We start from the raw sequence: 14,638 nt of genomic DNA, 5'->3' as shown, positions 1-14,638 counted from the left end.
TGCGGCTCCTTAGTGTGGCAGGGGTATGGGGCACCATCAGGTGCATGCAGAGGGAAAACCTGGCTAAGGTCTGTGGATTTTGTGGCGTTGCAGAAAGCAAATGCTGTTAGAAGCCATTTATTAGTCCAGGATAACACAGGATTTGAAATACCAGAGCAGAAAGAATATTATTTTAGCTCTAAAAATAGCTCCCTCAGCCTTTAAACCACCAAGAAGCATACACAGCAGTTGCCTTTCTGGGACAGTGGCTGTCCTCTCCGTTGTCAGTGCCACTGCAGAGATGCGGCCACTTCGGTAAGGGCTCAGGGAACCTGCTGGGTGCTGCGCTTGCGCTGAGGACCTGTGCTTTGAGGAGTTCATAATCCTCAGGGATCAAAGAGACAAAATCTCTTCAGCTGGGGTTGAGCACGGGCTTGTTTATGGCGGAGATTGGGCCGCCAAGGACCAGCCATGCCCGAGGAGCGCTCTGAGGTTTCAGAAGGGGCTGTGGTCGCGCCCCACCACCCTAAAACCGGCGGTCGCGGCCAACCCGCCCCACGGAGCCCCGGTGCCGCCCACGGCCACCCCGCCCCGCCGCGGCGGCGGCAGCAGTCCCCGCCCGGGCGGGGCGGAGCGGGGGCGGTGCCGGGGCCGGCCCGGGCCGCCTCCGCGGCCGCCTCGGCCCGGCCCGGCCCGACCCGACCAGATCACACCACACCACACCACCCTCGCCGCGGCCAGAGCTATCACCGGAGCCGCCCGCAGGTAGGAGCTGCCCCCGCAACGGCTGGGAACGACCGTCGGGAGCGCGAAACCCCGCGCGCCCTCCGCGCTCTCCTGTCGCGCTGTCGCCGCCCTGTCGCACCGCCCCGCGACTCGTCACTCCCTCTGCCCAGTCGCCCCCCTCCCCGGTCGTGGTGTGGGTGCCCCGGCCGGAGGTGGCGGCTGGGGAGCCCCGCGGGAGGGCGACCCCCGCCGTGGGGAGCAGGCGAGCTGCCTGCCGCGGCCTGCCGAGGGGCGGTGGGTGGCGAGCGCTCGCCCCGCTGGGTGCTGGCAGCAGGGGGGGGCTCGGCGTGTGGCACCGCAGGCGCTGCAGCGCTCGGGATGAGCTGAAATCCTAGTGCTGTCTGTCCTGGAACTTGCTATTTTTACCGCAGGTGATCACAGGGTAGGTAAGACGACTAGAGCCACCTGACCCAGGGCCTGGAGGATCCGGCTATGGATGAGATCTCTTAGGTCATGATTTTGGCATCTCTCTTACCCATGAGCCGTTCTGTGGCATCCTTTCGGGGTTGAGGGATGTGATAATGATAGAGCTCGGCGGGGCCATCTGCCAGCCTGCTGCCAGGACCTCTTCACACAGGGGTCTGTGGAGAAACACCTGGGTTGAGGCTGTGGGGTGGGACAGGTCCTGCCTTACTCAGATCCTATCAGGATGCCTGACATGCAGGCTGTGTCCCATTAAATTCCCAAGAGGGGAAGAGGTTTTGAGAAAGGCCGTTTGGCTCTGCTGTTGTCCCTCACAGAAGGAAGGGCGAGTTCCTGCCTCTGAGTGGTAGAAAGAGAGGAGCTGATGCTGGGTGCTAATAATGTCGCAGGGTGATGATGGGGTCGCTTGGGATCTCAGTCTTAGCTTTTTCTTACAGCAGCATGCTTGTGCCAGATCTTTGGTTCAAAGCCCTTGGTCTATAAAGGTTGGAGAAATCCTGAGCTAGTCTTTCCTTCTGCCTTTTTTTTTTCCCCCTTTTTAAACAAAGCTTTTCAGAAAAGTGACCTTAAGGGTTGACTGATCAACATTCGTGCAGTCCTTATGACATAGCAATGTACACATGTGTGATTAATTATGAATAGCAACTCAATATGGAGGAGGGAACTGTGTGAAAGGTATATCCCAATACACTGACTGCCTGTTGTGTCTTGCTCAAATGCATAAAACTGCCTAAAATAAGGGGACTTGATTCTTGCTGACTTTCTGTGTTTGGGTAACAGGGTAAGGAATGGGGACTCATATTTGATTGACAAACATCTGGCTCCTGCTCTCACTGTTGTACTGTTAAAAGTCAAATTATTTTCTTGTGCTCTTCTTTGTGCCTAGCTGTCAGCATTTCCTGAGTCTGGGTGGTGAAAGTCAGTGCAGTTGTTTCATTTCCCCTGTTAAGATTCTTTGTGCTGCAGTGTTTGCTTTTCAGATGCAGAGCATGGATGTGTGCTTGTATGAAGACCAACTTTTTCAGTTGTTTTTTTCCTGGAAGAAATGTCACGTCCATGGTTTCCTCTCCTCCCCCAGCCATTTCTGGGCAGCCTGAGATTGCAAGATTGTGGTTTGGCCCAAAAAAGACATTTTAAGGTTGTGATCCTGTGGTCCAAGTTGCAACAATGAGCTCTGATTGCAGGATAAGTGGGCGCAAAGAAGCAGAGAAAGGTCTGTGGGAAATGTGAGAGATGATCCTAAGCAATGGATTGGGAGGAATAAACCTTGAGGGGGGACGGCTGGCAGGTGAGAAGGCTGCTGCTGCAGTAGACAGCTTGGACCAGGACTGAATGCACGCTCCTCTGTGCCACTGATTTCCCATGTGACCTCTTTGTGAGCAATTCATTGGCCCTATTGTCTAAAATGGGAATAATGATGTCTTTTTGCCGTCTCAAGAAGACTTGCAAAGTCTCTAGGTGCCTGCTCCCCTTGCTTTGGCTCCCCACAGGTTGCAGAAGTGGTCATGGGAGGTGCAGGGATCAAGGCATGGTGAGAGGGGTGAAAGGGAAGCACAGCACATCTGGAACAGGTAGAGAGAGAAGGGTGGACTGAATGGGAGGAGGGAGAAGAGGAGAAGGCGGCGGATGAAGCTTCAAAAGGTACCGTTAAAATAGCTGTAGGTTACCTTGCATGGGGTTTAATGCAAATTTTTAATGCTGAGGTTGGCTCTAGATGGTCATGCCTGCAAGGGAGAGGTGCCTGCTACAGCAGCAGTCTCTGTAAGAGTGCTGTTTGCTCAGTCGAGAAGTGTTTGCCTTTGGCAGGCTTGCAGACCTAGCTCTCTCTGGGAGGGCTGGTGCAGTGTGCAAGACAGGAGGGAAGCCTGCTATCCACCCTGCCCGCCACACAGAAAAGCAGAGCCTCCTCCCCAGCACCCGGGAGCTGCTGAGCTGCACTCCCCTGTGGAACAGGTGGCATGTTCGGCAAGTCTGGTTGCGGTGGAGGCCATGATGCTTCCTGGTGTTATGAGGAGAGGTCCGGGCTGCCTCTCCCACAGGGAGCAGCAGGGAGGAAGGAAAAGCCTGGGGAACTTGGGCCAGTCTGCTGCAACAGTGAGGGGAGTGCCCAGCATCCTCCTCTCGATTTCCTGAGCTGGGGCAGATGCAGGTAGTTGAGAACTTCTGCCCTCCCTGTCTTATTTCCTGCTCTCTGTGATGAACTGCTGGGATTAGTAGTGGTGGATGCTGGAGCCAGAAGAGCCAGTGGCCCATCAGTTTTGGCACCACAGGACTGCAGGTGTGGACTTTGCCTGGCCAAGCCACTGGAGATGGCCACAGCTTTGTCAGGGAGAGCCTCCCCAGTGGCCTTGGCCCAGCTGAATGCTCTTAGAGGTGGCTTAATGTGGTCTCTGCTGCAGTAAAGTCTGTCTCTGAAAATATTTCAAAAGACAGCAGAAGTTTTAAGCCTTCTGGATGTGATAGAGAGGCTGGTTACAGCAGGCTCAGATCCTGTTTAACAGGTGGAGGCTGTTCCCTGATCACCTCTGTCCATTGTGTTTGCAACAGGTTTGTGTGAAGTGAAACACTGTATGGCATCTTCCTCCTGTAGCTCACCCAAACACCCTGCAAGCAGCAATTTATGGTTGCAGCAGCTTGGGAGACTGGTAAATAAATGTATCTAATTCTTAAAATAAGTGGTGCTGGCAAGGCAGTGATGAACACTACAGAAATACCTATGTACGATTACTTACGTTGTAATTTTCTCAGGGCAAATGATTTCCACAGGTCTAAACGGAGCCAAAAGACTGATGTGGTAGTTTGTAGCCTTGACAATCTCTGTGCCAGAGAGGGCTAACTTAGAGTAATGTCAAAAGCCAAGTCATGGGTACTGCACATCCATTCCTTCTAGCTCACCCTCCAGCCCATCATCTCATTGCTGCTTCTCTAGGGTTTTGGTGGTTAATATGAGGGGAAGAGAACCTCAGTTTGCCATGTGAGTAGTGGAAGAGGCATGAGTCCTCATACTGAAGAGGTTGGTGAGGGAAAACTGTCCTGAGAGAGCTTGATATGCTGTGCCACACTCCCTAAAAGCTTATGGACTTTGGGTGTTTTCCCCGTGGCTGACAAGTGCAGACTACTTGGTATTTACCCTTCTGCTGTTGGTGCCTGCTGGTGTAAGTAAGGGAAATGCTGCTCTGGGGACAGTGCACATGTCTTCAAAAGCACAGAGCTGCAAAGTGTAGTGAAGAAAGGAGCTTGTGCTTCCAAACAATGGATAAAAGGGGTAGAAGGGACAAGAGAGGTGAAAGACGAGGTGAACAGGTGGGAAAAGCCCTGCTTACACTGTGTGGGAAGCCCTGTAGCTTATATTTGTTGGGGAAGAGAAAACAGTGGCAGGGTAGCAAAGGGAGGGAAACCTGGAACTGTTCTGGTCTTCCAGGGCATGCACTCTGTCATCTATAAACTATAGCAGAAGGAAACAATATAACCAGGAGTAAACTGCTTGTGAAGTCTGCTCTTCCGGGCTTAGTCTGTCTTTCCTTACCTTTGAAGCTATCTCTAAGTCAACATGATGTATCTGTCTCTTTGCCAGGTTTCACCTCCCTGTTGCATGTTCTTTGCCACTCCCAACACTTGCATTGTTTTCCTGATAATGAAACAAACATTCCAGGTAGGCTTCCTACCCCCTTCCGTTGTATTGTGTATCTTGGCTTTGCTTGCTCATGCACATTGGAAATGCTTGAGGGCATTTGTCTTTGGAACTGAGGAGCAAATAAAACACTTCCACAGACCTCTATCAATCTATTAATATGCTGTCAAGATTACTTGGGAGTGGGAGTACCTTGTGGGAGAAAAAACACCTGTTCTGCTTGTTGCTGGTTTAGGCAGTGGCCATTACATTGGGGTGGTTAAGGTGGAGGATGGTCACTGGACAGCCTGTCTGCATGGTGCCTCAGACTTTCTGGGCTTTACCACACCATCAGCCTGTATTTGTATATTACGTACAGAGCAAGGAGATGGTTTCAGAGACTCTCTCCTCACAGCAAAAGAGCTGAAACTCTTTTATTTTATGAGGAGATAAATAGCCCTTCGCATTTTCCAGCAACTCTTCACTTTGGGGTTCGGCTGAGACTTTGGGATAAGTGCCATTTTCACAAGCATCCCAGACCAAAGGGTTGGCTAATCGTGCAAGGTATAAATATGCCCTTGTGGCAATGGTGTGGGACTGTGAGGTTGGGTCTGTGTTAAGACTTTCTGCTAGAGACTTCCCTTGCATCTCAGGAGAGGTCTGGCTAAAGTGGCCCCAGTCTTGAGTGTTCGAGTTATTATTACCACCTCTTGGAGAGGCGGTAAGGCATCTGCCCTGGGATGTGGGCAGTCCAACATACTTGCACTGCAAGCACTCTGGGGCCTGGTTGCCACCTGGCTTGCACAGCTCCTGAGGTCAGGAGGAGGAGCCAGGAGGGCTGAATCTTGCAGTGGGTGGTCTCTAGCATAATGGGGTCCTTGGGGCAAACAAACACACGGCACCTGCAAAATGCAGTGCTACTCAGCTCACTGTGTCTTGCTTTAAGCCCTGGCTGCTCCCAGCTGGTTTCACCACCTGCTGACCCAGCTTCTTCCATCTGAACCGGGTATGTATCTTCTGCCTTACCCAACTGCTGCCTCTGCCTCCTTTGTCTATTGCAGGCTGAGGGCCATGACTGTCCAAGCCCTGCTTATTGTACAAGTGGGATCTCGTGGAAGTCAGTGCAGGCTGATGTAGGTGCACGGGTCAGAGCGCAGCTCTGTCAAAACCTGCAAAATACCGCTTTGGTCTTAAAGTGGCAAATTATATTCCATTTTCTTTTATAACACCTAGGAGCCTGGTCTTGAAGCAGCACGTGCCTGATTTGTACAACGCCAAATGCGAGAAAGGCAGACTCAGCCCAGAAGAGTTTTCAGTCCATATCTCTGGCTGTAAGACAGCAGCTCAACACCAGCAACTAAATGGCCTGTAAGTACTCATGTGCGATTGAGGACAAAGGCTGTGCAGCAGCAGGAAGCAGCATAACAAGGGCACTCTTTGAAGGACAGTAGGGTACAGGGGAGTGACACTGGCCTTGGGATCCAGTGGTGCTGCAGGTTTATCTCTGGGTAGGACACGCTGTCAGTCACATGGTCTTCTTGCCAAGGCACTCAAGAAAGGCTGAAAAAAAAATATTTTCAGAATTGATAACAAATTAACTTTACACAACCCCAGGAGACAGCTTTCTGGGGAAACCTGGAGGTATGGTGTGGGCAAGAGAATACTAATACAGCCTCTTCTGTCCCCATTTTTTGGTGACTAGAAGGTTTGGTTCCTTTGGTGTGCTTCACCTAGCTCCGTTAGGTTTGTTTGGCCAGAGCATTTCATTAGCATGCTGAATGCATCTACAATGTGTGAAATGAGACAAGAAATATGTACGGATGTTTCTGTGGGTGAAAGCATTGCCTCTCAACATTGTTGCAGGATTACTGAAGCATCTCCTGCTTCCCCCAGGTGCATGCTGGAGATGCCTTTACCTTTTCCTATTCCTCTCCTATAAATAAATGAAAATGGCATTTCTGCACACCTTTGAGATGGTAGGTGGGTACCCGGAGCAAGTAGAGCATCATGCCCTGCTGATGGAGGGGATCGCTTCCTTTCCTGTTACCCCACTATTTTTTATGTATTTACAAGTCTCTGGCATGCCTTATCTCTCTCATTGTGTGCTCGGGAACCTTGAGATAAACCTGAAAATACTCTGCTTTGTTATGTTGGCATTTGTGGCTTGTGGGTGGAAGGTTATGTAATGTGCTGGTTTGTATACACTTAGTTACGGTGATTAGGTATCAAGTGAATGTGATAATTTTTGCTTTTAAAAGCAAAAAAATATAATAGTGGGCTCCCCCAAAAGCCAAATTGTGTGTGTTCCTCTGTGATTGTTGCTGAATGGCAACAATTCTTTATGACTTGCCATATGTTTTGAACAGCATCCTCCTTCTCCCAGTGCTCTGTACCTATTCTTTGAAATGACTCAATTGCCTAGTGCTGAGAAATGCAGGAGTATTGCTCTGGCTTATTAGGCAGCCTGTGTATGGGCCCTTGAAATGCATCTGCATGCTCTAGCCTGAAAAAAGATACATGACTGTTAATGTGGTGATTTTGTCCTTCCTTACATTCATGTTGTCTGGTGAAAGCAACTTCAGGAAGAGCCTGTAACTTTGCTTGGCAGATGAAATTAAGATGCCTACATTAAATGAACCTTGAGCAAGAAGCAGTATATGTTTGGTGAGCTGCCTGCTGTAACTGAAGTGTGTACTTTAGAGGAATGGGAGCTTAATTGGTTGAGGGGGTGTAGTGGGGCAATGGTAATAAGCAGAGCAAACAGCTGGCATTCTGAGCAGATTTAGACATAAAAATGGAATGGAGATAAAGGACTATGCCTGCATTGAGAGAAATCCTCAAGACATACCCTGTGACAGCGCTAATGTGAAACCCTTCACAGTTCTGCACCACGGCCCATGATAGCTGGCAGCAGGAGCGTACCTCGACAAGGTTTTTGCAATGCCGGTGTGAGACTGCGAATCAAGTGGGACTTTAAAACCACAGCATGTGTTTTTGGGAAGGTGGGCTGACTCCGGTTGGGGTCAGCTGTGATACTGAAAACATGTTTTTATTAGCCTTGTGAATCCATTGCACCATGAGGGCTTTCTGTCACTGAAGGCCTTCCTGTGCAAGCCTTAAAAATGGAAGACAAAGGGGTGTGTTCAATTACCAACTACCTCCTGCACACGGTGTGTTTATTTGGGAAAACACAGGCCAGCTGAGATGGCTGTTGTTGCCAGCTGAGATGGCTGTTGTTGCCAGCTGAGATGGCTGTTGTTGCCAGCTGAGATGGCTGTTGTTGCCAGCTGAGATGGCTGTTGTTGCCAGCTGAGATGGCTGTTGTTGCCAGCTGAGATGGCTGTTGTTGCCAGCTGAGATGGCTGTTGTTGCCAGCTGAGATGGCTGTTGTTGCCAGCTGGAGATGACTGCTTAGATTTGGCATCACTGGTCATGGCAGCAACGCAGAACAGAGCTGTGGAGAGGAAGGCTGGCTTTATGTCATCCCTGTGGAGCAATTAGCTGTCAAAGAAATTGTTTCTACATTTCCCACAGAGAATTCAGGTTATTTTTCCTGTCACTTTTGGCATTTTATTTTGGCTAAACTGCTGTGGTGCTGCAGGTGAGGCTGTCATTTGGGTTCCTTGTTCTCTTGTTTCTGGCTGCTGTTAGAGGTGCTGGTCTTAGCCTGCACAGAGGTATCCCAGCTTGAAGACACAAACATTGAGGCCATTCCTGAAGAGGACAGGTTAACCCAAAGGCAACTGCTGAGAATGATATCCTCTAAACACTAGCGCAAAGCTAGGCAGGTTTGGCATATGCTTGGGGTTCCTCCTTTGGAAGGAAATGAGGTTAAGTATAACTTTGTTCCTGGCGCCCAAATAACACAGCAGGGAGTAAATGAGAAATGTGCAGGAGCTGAGTCCTGGTTTTAAGCTATCCTCAGCCCACATGGGGATGTTGAAACATCTTTAAGCATATGTGGGATGTGCCAATGGACAGCATTAAAAGGTGTTTCCATTTGAGGACACAGGGCAAAAGGACCCTTCTTTCTTGCTTTTGGTATTTTATCTGTCAGATCCAGGCAGCTTGCTCCTCTGTGGGCTGGCAGGGGCCAGCAATGCCACTGGTCCAACCATTGCCCCCCACCATGTCTCCTTCCAAGGGTGTGCCACAGAGTACTTGCTCATGCTGTCCTGCACCCATGCCTCGGCGTGGGGCCTGTCAGAGGAGGGAGCATAGCAGCAACATCCTTCTCTTGCTGCCTGTCACGAGAGGGAGGCTTACACAGAGCTCAGCACCCTATGAGGCCATCCAGCCTGATGTGGGGTGCTTATTTTCCAAAGGTCCAGCCCTGGCTGCACTGATCTCTGGTGAAGGTCTGGCCCCACGCAGGTCATTGTTGTACTCCCTGGGAGTGCTATCCTTCCTCTTCGGTGCAAACCAAACCAGCCCTGATGAGAGGTGTCTGGGGGTGTCATGGTTTAGCCCCAGCCAACCACCATGCACCACACAGCCGCTCACTTACTCCCCCCTGGTGGGCAGGGGAGAGAATCAGAAGAACAAAAGTGGGAAAACTCATGGGTTGAGATAAAGACAGTTTAACAGGTAAAGCAAAAGCCGTGCATGCAAGCAAAGCAAAACAAGGAATCCATTCGCTGCTTCCCATGGGCAGGCAGGTGTTCAGCCATCTCCAGGAAAGCAGGGATCCATCATGCGTAACGGTTACTTGGGAAGACAAACGCCAGCGCTCTGACCATCCTGCCCTCCCCCCCCCCTTCTTCTTCGCACAGCATTATATACTGAGCATGATGTCATATAGTATGGGATATCCCTTTGGTCAGTTGGGGTCAGCTGTTCTGGCTGTGTCACCTCCCAGCTTCTTGTGCACCCAGCAGAGCACAGGAAACTGAAAATGTCCTTGACTAGTGTAAGCACTGCTTAGCAACAACTAAAACATCTCCACATTATCAATGCTGTTTTCAGCAAAAATCCAAAACATAGCCCCATACTAGCTACTGTGAAGAAAATTAACTCTGACTGGATGGGAGGCATGCTAGAAGGCAGAGGAGCTGTGGCAACCTGTTAATGAAGACAAGTATTATGACTAGTATTTGCTTTTATTGTGTGAATGAATCCTTTGTACCTTTCCAAAGGGGAAGGGTAAATAATAAGATCTGCCATCTGCTGACCTGAGTTATGTTACCTTGGCTTAGTCCAGCCACCACCAGAGAAAAGAGGAGACTTGAGCACTGGATTAGCAGTAATTACCTTGCAGAGGAAAAACAGTCTGTAACAGGAGGTAACATTACCTGCCTGCTCCCCTTCAGCCAAGACGGGATGGGGAACATGGCTACAGCTATGGCTCTTTTGCACAGGGCACTGGCACTTGGGCACTGTGCTGCCTGGGTCCGGCAGGGACTTGGTCTTGCTGCAGGTGAGGCAGCTACCACCTGGAAGTGATCCTTGACATTGCAGGTATGGGTCTCCAGTACCAGAGCACCAGCCAACACCAGCTAAGGGATACTGCTGCATGTTGATGGGCTGCGGGAGGAAAAGGCAAGGGCAGCGCTTCACAGAATAGTTGCAACCACTACAGTAGGGGCTGTGCGGTGAACAGATCTGTGAAATACTTTGTGTCTCCTGTGTGGGAGGAGAGGAACAGAGATGAGAAGGGTAGGGAAATCTATTCCACTCTCACTGATAATTTCTTAGATGTTACACCATGCTAAAGATCTTTATACACACTGGAGTTGACTGCCTTTTAAATTGACATACTTAATACTTGTATCGTTTCATGCTCCCTGTCCTCAGTTCTCTCTGCTCCTGGGTGAGGGAGGAGACCTTATCTGATTGCTTTTCTGTCTTTTAACATTTGCAGTTCAGCCTTACTCGAGGCTACCTGTACAGACAGCACCAAATCATGCCCTCATGGTTTTGTGCAAGTGTGGTGTGGCTGAGGGTACTGTAAAGTTGTTTTGTACCTGTGCCACGTGATGTGCAGGGAAGACAGGACAGCTGAACTCTAGGGGCAAGCGTGAGGCTGTGATGCCTTCTGCAGGGCCTAGGGAGCCTCATCTCAACTCCTTCAGCCTCTGTTGCTCTGGGGCAGGGTGTGAATCTGTGGCTGGGGCAACAAGCCATGTCTAGCAAATGCATCCTTTGCAGCCTGGGGCTGTCTTGTGGGAGTGGTGAGCTGGAGGCTGGCTGTGAGAGGGCGCTTTCTTCTGAGCTGCCCTGGCACCTCAGGGTACCTCACTGTCCATGGGGACCTTGGTGACCCCAGGAAATGCTTGCCCTGCAGCAAGCTATGGGAGAGAGGAGGAGGCAGAACACAGGGGTGCAGGTGCTACTGCCCTGATGAAAGTAAAGCAGGTACTGGAGCTGTGAGTCTTGCATTGTTCACTCTCTGTTTGTGTCTCTTGTCTGTGCTGCTGCCTGGAGGAGTATTTATGGAGGACAGAGCATGAGGAAATATTTGATCTGTTGTCAAAGGACTCACAGAGAGACATAGGACACTCTGTGTCTGCAGCACAGCAGCGTAGCAGCGTTTCTGAATTGCATGAGATACAGCCCGAGTATCTCAGATGCTCATCCAGCATGAGCTTGCCTGGAGGACAAATGCTTCCTCAAGAGGTGGTCTACACAGCATTCTTTCATCCTGTACAGGATTTCACAGTGCCTACATTTCGAGAGCTGATCCTGTTTGTAATGCCTCATCCTGACAGTGCTCTGGTTGCTGGCACTCGAGCTTGGCTTTGCTCTGGGTGTGGCCGAACACTATTTTTAGCTGATTGCTGCAGCCAGGGTGGGAGCTGGTCGTGTACTTTGTGGAGATGAGGACACAGCACGTGCCTCCTTCTCCGTTCATGCTGCAGGCTTTGCTAAGGCAGTGTGTGTGGAATTTCTAATGATCCTGGGAAGGAGGCTGTCTTGCCTTGTGCCTGTGGGAAGTAGGAAGGAATTAGGGCTGCGGGTCTTGCGGTGTCACCTTGTGCAAAATGCTTAAGAAAAATACTTTGAAAACCACTCAGATTCTGTAGGTGTGCCTGAAAAGTTCCCCCCTCCACAGCTCCAGGCTCTTTGTGCCTTGGTTTTTATGCAGTGTAGATGATGCTGCCTATGTGCAGCAGCTTAATCCTTTATGCCGGTAATGACAGTGTGAAAGGCTTGCATTGCCTGCTGCCTGGCCATTAGGAGCTTGATCTTGGGATGCTTCAGCACCTGCTGGGTGGATGCTCTTCCCTCTTTCAAAAGAGGGAGGCTGTGGTGGATGGGTACCTCTGCCCTCTTTCTTTTGTTTTTACTTTGTTCTTTGTTTCTAGCAGGTATGGATGGGAAGAAATGCAGCGTGTGGATGTTTTTACCTCTTGTGTTTACTCTGTTTACATCAGCTGGATTATGGATAGTGTAAGTTAACTACTGCTGGTTATTTGGGAGAGCAAGTTAGGCTGGGGCGGTCAGAAGTACTGCTGTGGTGTGGGCTGCATCTCAGTATGGAGCGTCTTTTGGGGATCCTCTGTCCTTGAGTTTCTGTGGGGCTGGGAAGGCACATGATAGGGGTAGGGGCCAGTCCCTGCCAGTTCATTGGCTTGGAGGATCACATTTTTATCCCTGAGTTTCTGTGCTCCCCAGGCAAAGTTTCTGACCTGGCCTTCTTCCTGGCACACGTTACTGGGAGCTGCCTGAAAAGAGAGAAAAAAATGCAAAAATTCCCTTTCATCACATTTTCTTTGAATGACTCAGCAGAGCTGTTGGAGAAGCACTTAGGTCCTGCTTTGGGGTACAAAGTCAAAATCTGCAGCATCTATCACTGCGCTGACAACCTGCTTAATGGTGACACCTTTCTTACTAACACTTCTTATCAAAATGCAGGCGAGACATGCATTTCCCTGAGCTGGGCTCTCTCCAAGCGTGCAGGCAGATGAGTGCAGCATGAATTTGGGAGCAATAAATCTGCGATCGGCAGCCATGCTCAGCCTGAGAAGCAGTTATATTATAGGATATGACTTTGGCCATCGTACGTGGATGTTGTTTTTTAGCAGCAGAGGCAGCTTAAGCCATTTGTCTGATCCCTATTGCTTGTTGTTCTTCTAGTTCCATTCCCTCTGTATTAAAACAGCTTTCGGGGGTGGGGGACCATGGTAAACCAGATGAGTCAAATGATTCAGGTTAAATGAAAACACTCCCCTGGTTGGTCATTTTTAAGGCAGTTGAGTTCAGTGAGCCTATTTGTGTACCTTTCCATGCAAAACAGATGCAACACAAAGGCAGGCACATAGTTATGCCAGGAAGTGAGCAAAACTGCCTGCTTGAGCAGAGAGAAACACAGGCTGTCTCCAGCAGATCCTGCTGGTGGGCTTTGAGATACCTAATGTGACGTTTGAGTTATTGGAATTGAAGCTAGGATGGGGTTTTACACTGTCTTCATATTTTTCTTTCTCTTTTTTTTTGACAGGTACTTTATAGCAGTGGAAGATAACAAAATTCTCCCACTAAATGTACCAGATAGGTAAGAGCTGGTTGTGGGCTTTATGTTCAATCACTTGTTGCATTAACATAATAATACAATGCAAGCTAAATGAGAAAGAAAATCTTGAATGTTTGTTCTATGCATTTATGTCTCTTAGAAAACCCGGTTCTGAAAGACCACCTTATATAAGGTAAGCGAATTATTTTCTTCCAGTTACTGTTCTGATTAATGGTTGTTATTTATGTGTGTCTGCCATCCTAGAGTTACAATGATACGCTTTTTATTTTCTAAGTATTGCAGGTGATGCACCTCCTGCAAGCTGCGTATTTAGCCAAGTCATGAATATGGCGGCATTTCTAGGTAGGAACCACAAGAGCAATGTTTCTTTCTCTCTCATAATTTGTTTTTAGAAGTCACTGAAACATAAGCAATATCCCATACATATTGCTCTTGATTCTGATGATGTGAAATTTAAACTGTGATCACTACTGATGAAGACAGAATTATTTTGTCTTCATTTGTAGAAAGACAGAATAAAGCTGGATGCATTTGAACTTTGTTGCTTTCTGTTTTATTCTGATGTTTTTAGTTGCCTTATCTTAGCCTTGAATCTGTGTGACTGTTTTTCATTGTATGGTGGGTTTTTGTTATATGCTGTGAATGTGAGATAATTGCATGGGAATATTGGCAAATGCAGCAACTGATTATGCAAAGTATCATCCATGCTGAAGTCTCCCCTACCACACCCTTTCCTAAATTCCATTACTAAATCTGTGGAAGTTTATTGGCATTTTCCAGCAGTGGAATAAGATGGAAACACCACAAAGAGAAGAAATATCTGAAAAGTACTTGAAAAAAGATGTCTCTGTTTGGTTCTTAAAACTGTTTGTTACCTTCATCTGTATGTATTTTGAGCAAATTATCCCAAACTTAAATAGCAAATAATCAATTAGTTTAACCTTGATTTGCTCTTCTTCAGTGGTACTTACATTTATCTTTTCCTATACTGTGTGATTGATTGTGCTTTCAGTTTTGCTCTGAACTATTCTCTTGAAGTGTGGGTTCCAACCCTGTTGCCTGTGAAAGGCACAATATTTCTTTTCAGAAATCTGGGAAATTCAGTTGAGTTGAGTTTTGAAATTAGTCCAGACCTGTACATGTATGAGTAAGATGCCTTAGCAATCTTAATCTGACATAATGAAAATGAGACTTGGGATGTAGAACCTGGTAAAATATGCTTAATCATGAACCTTGATATGAACTTCCTTGTTTTCAAGTATCACTTCAGGGTAGAGTTTAGGCATCCTCCCACTTTGTTTCCATGTATGGCTTTGTTTCAAGTTTAGATCTTGATCTACATATTGAGCCAGGGTCTCAATTAGCAGAAA

General features: G+C 48.6%; 1 protein-coding gene across 10 annotated transcripts in view; it reads left to right on the top strand.

Moving 5' to 3' along the window:
* The first annotated feature begins 602 nt into the window (after window positions 1-602).
* Window positions 603-14,638, top strand: part of TMEM150C (transmembrane protein 150C) — a 25,479-nt gene continuing 11,443 nt past the window's right edge. Inside the window, exons 1-8 of one of the 10 annotated variants that reach the window (XM_075090294.1) lie at window positions 608-744; window positions 4,763-4,840; window positions 5,860-5,931; window positions 6,032-6,166; window positions 12,106-12,187; window positions 13,236-13,289; window positions 13,408-13,440; window positions 13,543-13,610. In XM_075090294.1, the coding sequence (XP_074946395.1) occupies window positions 6,160-6,166; window positions 12,106-12,187; window positions 13,236-13,289; window positions 13,408-13,440; window positions 13,543-13,610 (244 nt within the window). In that variant the 5' untranslated portion in view covers window positions 608-744; window positions 4,763-4,840; window positions 5,860-5,931; window positions 6,032-6,159. Of the gene's footprint in view, window positions 745-799; window positions 1,148-1,216; window positions 3,834-4,762; window positions 4,841-5,859; window positions 5,932-6,031; window positions 6,167-12,102; window positions 12,188-13,235; window positions 13,290-13,407; window positions 13,441-13,542; window positions 13,611-14,638 lie in introns of those variants that run through there. The other 9 variants (XM_075090287.1, XM_075090285.1, XM_075090293.1 and 6 more) reach the window with 9 other exon arrangements.

The sequence above is a fragment of the Phalacrocorax aristotelis genome, chromosome 4, assembly GCF_949628215.1.
Source record: "Phalacrocorax aristotelis chromosome 4, bGulAri2.1, whole genome shotgun sequence".
Lineage (NCBI taxonomy): Eukaryota > Metazoa > Chordata > Aves > Suliformes > Phalacrocoracidae > Phalacrocorax > Phalacrocorax aristotelis.
The sequence above is the reverse complement of the archived record's forward strand: the minus strand, read 5'-3'. Positions and strand labels throughout refer to the sequence as shown.